The sequence below is a fragment of the Molossus molossus genome, unplaced genomic scaffold, assembly GCF_014108415.1.
Source record: "Molossus molossus isolate mMolMol1 unplaced genomic scaffold, mMolMol1.p scaffold_m16_p_1, whole genome shotgun sequence".
In the NCBI taxonomy this organism is placed as follows: domain Eukaryota; kingdom Metazoa; phylum Chordata; class Mammalia; order Chiroptera; family Molossidae; genus Molossus; species Molossus molossus.
The window spans coordinates 187,404,738-187,417,707 of record NW_023425344.1 but is presented as its reverse complement, the minus strand read 5'-3'; the positions used below and the strand labels follow the sequence as shown (position 1 = coordinate 187,417,707).

At 37.3% G+C, this 12,970-nt stretch overlaps 1 protein-coding gene across 2 annotated transcripts in view; it reads left to right on the top strand.

Annotated features, from left to right (window-relative positions):
- SECISBP2L (SECIS binding protein 2 like) overlaps positions 1-12,970 on the top strand; it is a 65,368-nt gene that overhangs the window by 28,404 nt on the left and 23,994 nt on the right. The window contains exons 8-12 of one of the 2 annotated variants that reach the window (XM_036262615.1): positions 4,280-4,414; positions 6,903-6,983; positions 7,926-8,093; positions 8,268-8,409; positions 12,082-12,251. In XM_036262615.1, the coding sequence (XP_036118508.1) occupies positions 4,280-4,414; positions 6,903-6,983; positions 7,926-8,093; positions 8,268-8,409; positions 12,082-12,251 (696 nt within the window). The remainder of the gene's footprint in view (positions 1-4,279; positions 4,415-6,902; positions 6,984-7,925; positions 8,094-8,267; positions 8,410-12,081; positions 12,252-12,970) is intronic. The other variant, XM_036262623.1, reaches the window with a different exon arrangement.

The window sequence follows — 12,970 nt, the reverse complement described above, 5'->3', positions numbered from 1 at the left end:
ACATTTGAGTTGTTTGAAAACTGTTGCTGTTTAGACATGCTATATTGTCATTTAGAAGTATGTGTGTATGGTAGTAGAATGAATTCCTAGATAAGGGACTGCTGGGTGAAAAGTTAGTCATCTCTGTTACTTGGTAAATATTACCATATTGTACCATTTTACAATTTCAACAGTACTGTGGAGAATGCATGTCTATATATAGCTGAAGAAATCACACGTTTTCAGGGTTTTGGATTTGTGCCAGTTAGGTTAAAATATGTATTAATGTAGTTTGGCATCTTTCCATATGTTTAAAGGACATTTGTATTTTTCTGTAAATTTGTCTGATCATATTTTTTGCCTTTTTTTTTTTTGTCTTGATCTCTTGTATACATTTTAAAATCATTTTGATCAAGTTCTTATCAAATATTTAAAATTTCTAGGAGCCTTTAGTCTGTAATATCAGTTGCAGATGTTTCAGTGGGTTTTTTTATTTTGCTCATTGTTATTTCCATACATAAATTTTATATTTTAAATAGTATTATTAAGTCCGGCCGGTGTGGCTCAGTGGTAGAGCGTTGACCCATGCACCAAGAGGACGTCAGTTCGATTCCCAATCATAGTTTAAAAAACCTTGTTCCTATTCCAGGGTTATAAAGGAAGTTGCCTATTTTCCTCTAGTGTGTTTATGCTCTTGGTTTCTTACGTTTAAATCTTTATTTCATTTGAAGTTTGTCTTGGTGGATGGTGTGAGATATAGATACTACTTTCTGTTTTTCAGGTGGCTACCCAAATCTCCCAGTACCATTTATTGAAAACCACATACCTTGCCCTGGCTGGTATGACTTGGTTGGGCATCATCCCTCATACCCAAAGGCTGCCAGTTCAATTCCCAGTCAGAAGACATTCCCGGGTTTGGGGCTGGATGGGGGAGGCAGCCAACCCATGTTTTACTCTCACATCTTACATATTTCTTTCTCTCTGCCTCTCCCTTCCTCTGTCTCAGAATCTTTTTGAAAAAGAAAAGAAAATATATTCCTTTACTGATTTGAAATAACCACCTTTATCACCTGTTCAATTAATTTCTTTGTATATTGAAATCTATTTCTGGACCTTCTGTTTTGTTCCATTGGTTATCATTCTATGAATTTGGGGAGAATGGATTACCTTTATGTTGTGGCATCTTTCTATGCAAAAAAACAGTATGTCTTCCTATTTTTTAATTCTTCAGAAGCATTACATAATTTTCTGAAAATAAATGTGTACATATTTCTCATGTCAATTTCTAGTATTTCCTTTTTGGTTAAATATCTGGGTTATGAAAACTCAAATTTTTTGTTGTTGTTGTTGTAAATCCTCACCTGAGGATATTTTTTCATTAATTTTTTTCTTTTCGATAGAGTGGAAGGGAGGAGGGCAGAGAAACATCCATGTCAGAGAGACACATTGACTGGTTGCCTCTTGCATGACCCTGAACTGGGCTGGGGATTGAACCTGCAACCCAGGTATGTGCCCTGGACCAGGAATCAAACCTCAGACCTTTCAGTCTGCAGACTAATGCTCTATCCGCTGAGCCAAATCAATCAGGGCAAAAACGTAAATCTTTTAATATTAGTTTGGTGTTAGTCATTTAAAAATCTTGGTATATATTTGAAGCTGTGGTTTTTGCTTTATGCTATTTGTTATGTCCACTTCTAGCAATAAAACTCTTCTTAGAAGAAATGAAAAAAAATGAGGTTATTCTAGGTGGTAATTGTTTGATTCTTATGAACTTTGTTGGGACCATTAGTTTGGTGGTTTTAATTTAATCCTGGGGCTTTATGTCTCCAAGTATAAATATCAAGTTGCATTTGTTTATATAGAGAATCTGTACCAAAAAAAATGGAGAATTATAATAACTCAAGAATTATTCTCTTTTTCTTCATTTCTACCTTGGGGCTTAATTATTAGTACTAATTTCAGTATTAACTTGTGTGAATTAAGTTGTTTGTTTAGTACCTAGACATTATAAGTTGCATTTGTTTTACTACCCTGTAAGAGCCACTTTTCATGAGTCAATTTAAAAAATATTTCATTATGAAAATTCCTAAACAGACAGTAAAGTTGAAATAATTTTACAGAGAATATTCATATAGCTACCAGCTAGATGCTATCTAAAATTTTACTAATATTTGCTTCATCACATATGTCTTCCTGTCTCTCTATCCATATTCATAGGCCTATTTTATTTAATTTTTAATCCTCACCCGAGGACATTTTTCCATTTTTTGTACAGATAGAGTGGGAGGGAGAGAGAGGAAGAGAGAGAGAGAGAGAAACATCGACGTGAAAGGGACACATCGAGTGGCTGCCACCCGCACGACCAACCAGGACCGGGGACAAACTGCAACTGAGGTACACGCCCTTAGTGGGAACCGATCCCGGGTCTCTCTGGACCGCAGGCCGACGCTCTAACCACTGAGCAAAACCGACCAGGGCGTCATGAACCTATTTTAAAATGAAGTTAATATTTAAAACCAAGAAACTCTTGGGTATCTGGGAAATTGTCTAGTTTTTTGACAGGTACTTACAGGTTATAGAAAGTAGCCCAGTAATCATTATGCATATTCTAAGGAAGAATCAAATATGCTTATGTGACTATTGTCTTGGCCCATAGTTCTGCCATACAGCCTACTTCCCAAAAGAGTGTAAAAATTCTATTTACAGCAAGTTTTTTTTAGAGCAGTTGCTTAGCATGGGAATTGCCTGTGGTTCCAGGTCTTTGTGTACATATTTTTTATTTTATAGTCCAGAGCCTACATATTAGCATTGTCCATCCAGGTATCCTTCAAGTTCTTTCAATTATTAGAATTTTTAGGTAATTGATAATGAAGATTATACGTTCATGTCTTGTAAGTGTCCTGGGTAAGAGAGGCATTTTATTTTTATTTTTTAAAAATATGTTTTTATTGATTTTTAGAAAGAGAGGAAGGGAGATAGAAACATCGATGAGAGAGACACATAAATCTGCCTTCTGCACACCCCGCACTGGGGATCGAGCCTCCAACCTGGGCATGTGCCGGCGACCTCTTGGTCCATGGGTTGATGTTCAACCACTGAGCCACACCAGCTGGGTGTGGAGAGTGGCCTTTTATATTAGCCGCATTGGGTACTTAAGAGAGGGAATTTGAAATGTCTTAAGATTCTTCAAATGCTTCATGCTTTAAAAAAAAATTTTTTTTCTTTTATTGATTTTTAAAGAGAGGAAGGGAGAGGAGAGAGAGAGAAACATCGATGAGAGAGAACATCAATTGGCTGCCTTCTACATACCCCCTATGTGGATTTGGCCCACAACCTGGGCATGTGCCCTGACGGGAAATCGAACCAGCGACCTCTTGACGCTCAACCACTGAATCACACCGGCCGGGCTAAAATGCTTTTTTATAAATGTTTTTTTTTCTTGCTCCTGTGACAGTTGAACATTTTGTAAATTTCTCATAGGATAATAATTTGTGCTGAATGAAAATTTTATTCTCTTAAATCTATTTTCTTGGAAACAAGGTTCTTAATTTTTAATCTTTCTTAGGAATTCTTTAAAAAATAAAAACAGATATTGGAAGACTTACAGTAGTTTAATAAAAAGGTAATATTCAGGTTCTCCTAATACTAATATCTTACAAAACTGTAGTACAGTGTCACAACCCAGATATTGACATTGATACAGTCAAGATGCAGAACAGATCCATCATGGCAAGGATCCCTCATGTTACCCTTTTATAGCCACACTCCCTTGTCCCCAACCCCACCAACCTTTCCTTAACCCCTAGAATCCACTAATATGTTTCCCCTTGCTATAACTTTGTCATTTCAAGACTGTTGTATAAGTGAACTCATATAGTCCTTTTAGTTTTCTTTCACTTGCATGGTTCTCTAGAGATTTATCTAGATTATTGGGTATGTCAATAGTTCACTCCTTTTAGTGGCTGACTACTGTTTACAGTATGGATGTACCACAGTGTGTTTCACTATTTTCCCAATGAAGGATATCTAGGTTGTTTCCAGTTTGGGGCTTTTATGAATAAAACTGGTGTTAATGTTCATGTATAGAGGGAAAAGTAACATGCATTATCACATTTTCCTATTTCCTTATAATGACCTTATTTCTCAAAAGTTTTAACCTTTCATAATAAATTATGCACTTCTGTGAAAATTCATTGAGTTGTACATGTTTGTGTACTTTTCTGTAAGTATGTTATCCTTCAATAAAACATTTACTTAAAAACAGTAAGACATGTTTTTCCCCCCTCTGGGGTTTACTTAGGTTGGATTCAGATGCCGAGGACATAGTACTTCCTCAGAAAGAAGACAGAATTTGCAGAAGAGACAAGATAATAAGCAGTTAAACCCCAGTCAGTCTCATAGAAGCGACCCAAATTCTGAGTCTTTATATTTTGAGGTATTTTTTACACTCTTTTTGTAAACTGTTATAGCAGATGTTCCCATTAAGAAATTAATTTTCTTCTATTATGATAATACTTTTTATGTCTTAACCTGCGACTCTACTATTAGATTATAAATTACGTAGAAGTATTAACTGATTTTTGTCTTGGTTATATACAGGGTGGGGCAAAAGTAGGTTTACAGTGGTAAGTACGCAAAACAATTCTTGTATTACTTTATTTTATTTATTTCTAGAGAGAGAGGAAGGGAGAAAGAGAGAGAGAGAATCGATGTGAAAGGGAAACATTGATCAGCTGCCTCCTTCGTGCCTCCCCACCCAGAGATTGAGCCTGTAACCTAGGCATGTACTCTGACCAGGAAGCAAACTGGCAACCTTTTGATGCATGGGACAGTGCTCAACCAACTGAGCCACATTGGCCAGGGCTTGTATTATTATTTATTAATTACTGTATTATTTTCCATATGAAAACTGTAAACTTACTTTTGTTCCTCTTTTTCCGCCCCCCGTATAGTCTAACATTAACCTCACTAATTTTACTTTCATAAATTTTTGCATAAATATTCATCATTTTGAGGTAACATGTAGAGGTAGAACTTGATTTTATGTGGATTTCACCTAGTATAAAACTTTCTCTGTAGTTTTTGTTATTGCTCCATCTGTTGGTCACATTTTCAGATTTGAATAGTTCAGTCTAGTTAATTTGTGCTGCTAATCAGGAAAGTCTTGGAGAAGGAACAAGAAAGGTTATTTTACTTTCTCTAACAGGCAGAAAGTTTATAATTGTATTGTTTTTTAAAATACTTTTTCTTTATTGATTTTAGAGAGAGGAAGGGGGAGGAAGAGAGAGAGATAGAAACATCGATGAGAGAACATCGATTGGCTGCCTCCCGTATGCCCCCCTCTGGGGATTGGGCCCACAACCTGGGCATGTGCCCTGTTCGGGAATTGAACCTGTGACCTCTTGGTGCATGGGTTGATGGTCAACCAGTGACCCACACTGGTTGGTCTAATTGCAGTATTTCTGTTGTTTATTCATCTTAACTGACTCTAGTTGGAGGCCTAATTATATGTGTAAAAGAAGGTAGTCTGATACATTAAGATGAAAAAACATATGCTACACTTACGGAGGTTGTTTTGTAGTAGAGGAATGTAGACATGTACACTCCTAAATACTTGTTTGAGTATGGTTGGAGTTGAAAGGAGAGACAAGTCCCTTTGGACTGGGGCAGAGTAGGAATAACATTTGGAATAGATTTAAAAGAATGAGTAGGATTTGGTTGTGTTGAGATGGTGAACAACATCCCAGGTAACTCATTTGAGTAACTCATTTTTGTTGGCTCATAGTTTCTGTAAAAAAGCTTAGTAGATGGAGATTAAGCTGGAAAATGTGCTTGAGCCCAGAGGCTAGAGATGAATATTATATTAGATAAGCCTAGTAATTGACATAAAAGACTTGAGAGTGTATCTCAATTATTCTTTCAAGAACAGTACATGTGGCAGATTTATTATTTGCATTTAACCATGTGATGGTTCCAAACTTATATTTAAAGATATTAGATTTTTAATGTAAAGGAGGATATTGATTAAGAAATTACTTTGGGAAATTAAAATTTTTTTAAAGTTTTTAACTTTTAACTGTGATAGATAAGGTGTGTATGGTAATACAGACAGGGAATATATTAATGAATGTCATATTTAGCCATATGATTAAATTTTTCCAAATTATCTTAAATGTAATAAAATCCTCTTTGAATTTACTTGCTATTACCTTATCATATCAAGGTAGACTTATTAATAAAAACTAAATAGTAGATGCAGAAATCCAAAGTATGGACATGTGTGAATATGCCCCCAATCCTTGAATAATTAAATTAGCTGTTTTTGGGAGAAATGAGATTTCCTTTTTAAAATCCTCACCCAAGGATATGTTTTTAAATTGATTTTAGAGGGGGGGGGGAAGGAAGAGAAACATCGATGTGAGAGAGAAACATCGATTGGGTGCCTCCCCTACGTGCCCTGACTGGGGATTGAATCCACAACCTAGGTATGTGTCCTGACCAGGAATTGAATCCGCAACCTTTTGGTGTTGGGACAATGCTTCAACCAACCGAGCCACACAGCCAGGGTGAGATTTCATTTTAAAGACTGATTTTAAATAGTTTAATATTAGTACTAAAAATGTTACTTCCCCATTTTTTATTACTCTTAAGCATTATAAAAAAGTTTTTCTTGCCCTGGCCACTTTGGCTCAGCGGTAAGAGCGTCTGCCTGTGGACTGGAGGGTCCCTGGTTCAGTTCCTGCTAAGGGCATGTACCTTAGTTGCAGTTTTTCCCTGGCTTCGGTTGGGGTCATGTGGGTGGTTACCCCTTGATGTGTCTCACTCACATCGATGTTTCTCTCTCTTCCTCCCACTCTACCTGAAAATAAATGCAAATAATAATAATAATAAGAGTTTATTTCTTTGTAATATGAAACTTTCAGGATGAAGATGGATTTCGAGAACTAAATGAGAATGGGAATGCTAAAGATGAGAATATTCAACAGAAACTTGCTTCAAAAGTAGTAAGTGACTCTTTTTTTTAAAAAAAGAAAAAATTCAAGCAAAGCCCTGGCTGGTGTGGCTCAGTCAGTTGAACATTGTCCTGTGCATCAAAAGTTGCTGGTTCAATTCCTGGTCGGGGCATATGCCCAGGTTGTGGGTTCAGTCCTGGACAGGTGTATATGGGAGGCAACCATAGATCAGTGTTTCTCTTTCACATTGTTGTCTCTTTCTCTCTCAAAAAAATCAGTAAAAACATATTTAAAAAATAAATACAAAATATAAACAAAATATTTGAACATTTTTTGAACTATGGCTATATTGAAAAGAAATATTGCAGGTCAGCATAGCCAGAACAAAGACATTGTCCTATGAAAGTCATTGTTTCATTACAGACAAGAAAATACCATTAATTAAATGACATCACACAACATACATCCCATACTGAAACTTCCCCGATTGTAGCAAAACATTACTTTGGAGTTATTTTGTTTTCATTCTTGAGTGCAGAACAGCATCACCTATTGCATCAAGCTGTTTTGTCTTTCTATTATTTCCCAGTCCAGAATTGTCTCACCATCTCACTTTGTTCTTTATGTTCTTTATGACATAGAATCCTTTGATGTGTCTAGTTCAGTAATACTGTAGAACATCCCACATTTTTTTTTTTTTTTTTTAAAAACGTTTTTATTGATGTGAGAGGCGGGGAGAGAGAGAGAGAAACATCAGTGTGAGAGAGAATCATCTATCGGTTGCCTTTCATACACAGCCCAACTGGGTATTGTACCTGCAACCTGGGCATGTGTCCTTACTGGGAATCAAACTTGCGACCTTTCAGTGCATAGGATGACGTTTAGCCAATGGAGCCACACAGGCCAGGACTATATCCTGCATTCTTGATTGGCTTTCCTTATGATTAGACTTTTATGGAATCACTGACAAATATTTTTCTCTGGTTATTATAGTTGGATGACTTACCTGAAAACTCACCAATCAATATAGTTCAGACTCCAATTCCCATTACAACCTCAGTTCCTAAACGTGCAAAAAGTCAGAAGAAGAAAGCTTTAGCAGCAGCCCTTGCCACAGCTCAAGAATATTCAGAAATAAGTATGGAGCAAAAAAAATTACAGGTATGTATACACACACACACACACACACACACACGTTCATTTTTATGAACAAATGTAAGAGTTTATTTGGTAGGTTTGCAAGGATGGACAGAAGTAGTAACAAATAGAATCATCTTAAATTGCCACACTTTCATACTAAAAAAAAAGTAAATGTTTATTTTGCTTACCTTGCAGGAAGCTTTATCAAAGGCAGCTGGAAAAAAGAATAAAACACCTGTGCAGCTAGATTTGGGGGATATGTTAGCAGCTCTGGAGAAACAACAACAAGCTATGAAAGCACGGCAGATTACTAATACCAGACCTCTGTCATACACAGGTGATACCGGTAGTCTGAGCAATTTGCTATTTGGCTTTGGTAATTTACTTTGGATGTTGTTAATCTGAACTATATAAACCTTAAAGAATCCAGAGTATAGTCACTAGCTCCTCTCCTGTTCCCTAGTAGTCCTATGATTGCACTACACTACAGTAGCCTCCTACCTATCTTTCTTTCCCACTAACCCTAGTCTGTTTACGAGGAGTGATCTTTTTATTTATTTATTTTTTATTTTTTTATTTTTTATTTTTTTATCCACACCCGAGGACATTTTTCCATTTTTTGTACAGATAGAGTGGGAGGGAGAGAGAGGGAGAGAGAGAGAGAGAAACGTCGACGTGAAAGGGACACATCGAGTGGCTGCCACCCGCACGACCAACCAGGGCCGGGGACAAACTGCAACCGAGGTACATGCCCTTAGCGGGAACCGAACCCGGGTCTCTCCGGACCGCAGGCCGACGCTCTAACCGCTGAGCCAAACTGGCCAGGGCAGGAGTGATCTTTTTAAATGGAAGTTGGATTATATCACTCTGCTGCTCAGAACCCTCCAGTAGCTCTTCATTTCACTTAGAGTAAAGCCTGAGTCCTCCTAAGGCCATGTCTTAGCTTATCCTCTTATTTTTCTACCCTCATTGCCATTCTCTCTTGGTACTCTGTTCTAGTCACTTTAGCTCCCTCCCTGTTTCGCAGACATACCCAGTATACTCCTATCTCAGTGTGTTTGTGCTTGCTGTTTTCATTTTCCTGGAACTCTCTTTCCTTAGATATCAGTATAGTTGTCCCCTTAGGCCCTTCAGGCCTCTGTTTAAATATCAGTTGATGTACATTTTGAACCAACCAAATTTTTTTCTTCTTCAAAGGTTGAAATAATCAAAAGTCATTTGGCTTTCTAACTGTTAAATTATCCAATTTGAAAACAAATGGGGCCCTGGCCGGTTTGGCTCAGCGGTTAGAGCGTCGGCCTGCGGTCTGGAGAGACCCGGGTTCGGTTTCCGCTAAGGGCACGTACGTCGGTTGCAGTTTGTCCCCGGCCCTGGTTGGTCGTGCGGGTGGCAGCCACTCGATGTGTTCCTTTCACATCGATGTTTCTCTCTCTCTCTGTTCCTCTCTCTCCGTCCCGCTCTACCTGAACAAAAAATGGAAAAATGTCCTCGGGTGAGGATAAAAAATAAAATAAAATATAAAGAAAAAGAAAACAAATGGGAAACAGGAGTTTTGATTAAAGTGTGTAGGCGTGTGTGTGTGTGTGTGAGAGAGAGAGAGAGAGAGAGAGAGAGAGAGAATATGATCTGGCTTTCATCTGAAACAGTAACTATTTTAGCAAACCTTGTCAAATTTAAAACTCAGCAGCTCTGATGTGCTTCCTCATTTCCTTTCATAGTCTTTGTTTTAGAAAATAAGGAATAATATAAAGGGGAGGTAAAGGCACCAATCAAAAGCACTGATATTGAGAGGCTGAATTGAATTTTCTGTTTTTTTGTAAAGGATCTCTTGTGTTTAGGTGAAAAGATAAATGGCAGTGTATAACTTGAATCCCATTTGCAAAATGTTTAAATCTGTAGTTAGTTACCCATCCAGTTTGAAACTTAGCTTTGAGTAACTGTTAGCATAAATAACATGGAATGCATACTAAGCTTTAGAGTTGCATGTTGTTGAGATGGGGAGAGTGGTGGTATCATCTTACTAAGAGTAAAGTACTATAGGGAATGGAACTGACACTTAGCAGTGCTCTGGATCACCTGTACAGATACACCTGTAGAAAGACCTTTATATTCTAGTTAGGGAGAAAGACATATACAAATAACTTACAGAAACTAGCTCCTTAGGAAAGATACCAGCAGAGTTTCAGAAGAGAGAATACTTTATGTTAATAGGGAGGTATGGGGAGGATGTATTGAATGACTTCATATGTGATAGCCTTTAGACTGGGCTTTGAAGTGGGAGTAGGATTCTTGACTGATGGAAACGAGGTTAACCTATAATTTGTCACCAGTGTTTAAATTGGAAAACGTTGATTACAAAGAAATCAACTTTCTTGGGAAGTTCAAAAAAAGATGAGATGATGATAGAGATGTGAAAGGGTTGTAAGGAATGGATAGGTTTGTTTGTCTTTTGCTGATGAAAAACAGAAGCACCTCAAAGATGACTCCAAACTCTCTGTCCTGAGGGTGTGGGGATGGTAAAGGCTGTGTTGATAACCTAACAAAATAAGGATCATGAAAGAATTTTGTTGGGAAGAGCTGACTCTGACCTTGTTGTATTTGAAGTGCTAATTAGGGAGATCCTGGTGACTCCCATTTAACTTATAGTTATGTATGTATGTGCAGTTTAGGTTAGAAGTCTGTGAGTTTTAAATAGAGATGGTTGTTGCAGCTGTGGAAATACATAAGATTTTCAGGGAAAGAAAAGTTAGAAAAAAAGAGCTTCAGGGAAAGAGCCTTATGGAATGCTCAGATTTAAAGGACAACAGGAAGAAGAACCAGAAAATTAAGTTAGAGAAAGAGTTAGAAAATGGGAGAGTGTTACATTACAGAAAGCAGAGTTAGAATTTTGGGGAGGAGGATGTGGTCTTCAGTACCAAGTGCTGAAAGAAACAAGAATAGAATGAGGACTCAAGAGAATTAGGTTTGGCAATGGCAAGGTTATATGGGATCTGGACAATAGCAGTTTCAAGAGAGTGGGTTGGACAGAGGCCAGATTGTAATGATTTGGGAAACAATGATAAGAACGCAGACTATTCAGAATTTTAACAAGGAATGGGGAGTGATGGTACCTGAGCTTGAGGGGAAGCCAGTCAAGGGGAGGGGTTTATTGATTTGCCTGTTTGTGTTTTTTTGTTTTTGTTTTCTTTTAGATAGAGGAGATCTGAGGGTTTTTTTTGGAAGTTAGGGAAAAAGAGTCAGGGGTTAATGAGGACTTGAAAGACTCAAAGGGAAAGGGGATGGAGCAAGATCCTCGAGGAAATAATCTTGAAATGAAATTAAGAGCACAGGTGATTGGTGAGCCTTGGGCAAGAGTGAGAATGTCTGCTGCTTCCTCTCAGGTAGCTTAAGTTTATATTGGATATATCTTTTCAGAGAAGTAGCAGGAAAAAGCCTTGTGTTATAGAGTGAGAGGATTGAGATGAAAGGTTTAGGACTGGAAGAGGAATTGGGGATAGCCACTGGAGAATATCCATCAGGCATAAAAGACTTGCTGAACAGTACTGAGAATGCAGCTGAGGGAGAGGGGACCATTCTTTACTGACAGACTGCGATGAGGAGAGGAGTGATAGACTACATACACGGATAGTTCTGTAAGGAAGATTCAGTCAGAATAAGGGGAGGTGCAGAGTTCTGAAACGTCAGAGGTGCAGTGATTCTTATTGGAGACCAGTTGCAGGAAATGACATGCTTAAGGGTTGCTGCAGTAGAGTAGAACTAATAAATATTCCTGCTTTGGATTGCTAAATTAGTTCATTGCATTGGCTTTGTCTTTAGCTTATGGAGGCTAAAAAATTGGGTAAAAGCTGTATCTGAGGTGATGCTGCACGGCTATCTACTGCTCTGACATTTTGATGTCTGTTTTCCATAAGAAGAGGATGTTCTTGTTTTTGTAGATTTAGCATTAGAAAATGTCAAAGTATATAGAGTTGGCTGTATTAGTAAAACTAATGTTCTTATTTGTTTTTAGTGGTCACTGCAGCTTCTTTTCACACTAAAGACTCTACTAACAGAAAACCTTTAACCAAAAGTCAGCCCTGTTTGACATCCTTTAATTCTTTGGACATTACTTCCTCTAAAGCAAAAAAAGGAAAAGAGAAGGAAATTGTAAAACTAAAACGGCCCACAGCACTTAAAAAGGTAAACGAAAATTTGAGATGTTTATTTTACAGGATAAATAAGAATTTAAATTTGTTTTGCAAAAGTAGTGTTGTGGCATTTTAGCCAACAGATTATCGTGAAATGTTTATGGGCATCATTGTAAAGGTGATGACTAGTTAATTCAAGGTTGGGGATATGTCATCAGCATCATGACTATCTATGTTGAACAGAGCCCTTGAGAATGAATTCTTTCTATAAGATTTTTTAAAAAGTTAAACATTTAGCATCCAAAAACATTGGACCCTAGGAATCAGAAGTTCTGGATTCTAATACTGACTTAAGTGCTTATTATGTAGTTTTAGGCAAACCTTACCCTCATCCTCTTTATCTATAAGTGTTATATAACAACACCGGTCTATTTAACTCAGTGTTGTTATGAGGAGGAGATAATCCATGTCCAAATAATTGAAAACTGCAAAATATAAATCTAATGTAATTCTATGACCTGGTTTCCAAACTTTTATTTTATCCATTTTCGGGGAAACTCTAGGTGTTGCCAACCAGTATTTAAAGACTGAAGTGTAGATGTGGTTAGATAGTATACTATTATAGAGCATAATTGCCTCCCGTTATTTTAGATACAGTACTTCCTTCAGCTACAGTGCCTAAAATTACATTCACCTTTTTGCCATTCATTTTCTATGTAGCCAATTAAACAAATAGCCAACCAAAACCCCTCATGTCCATGAACTACTGTA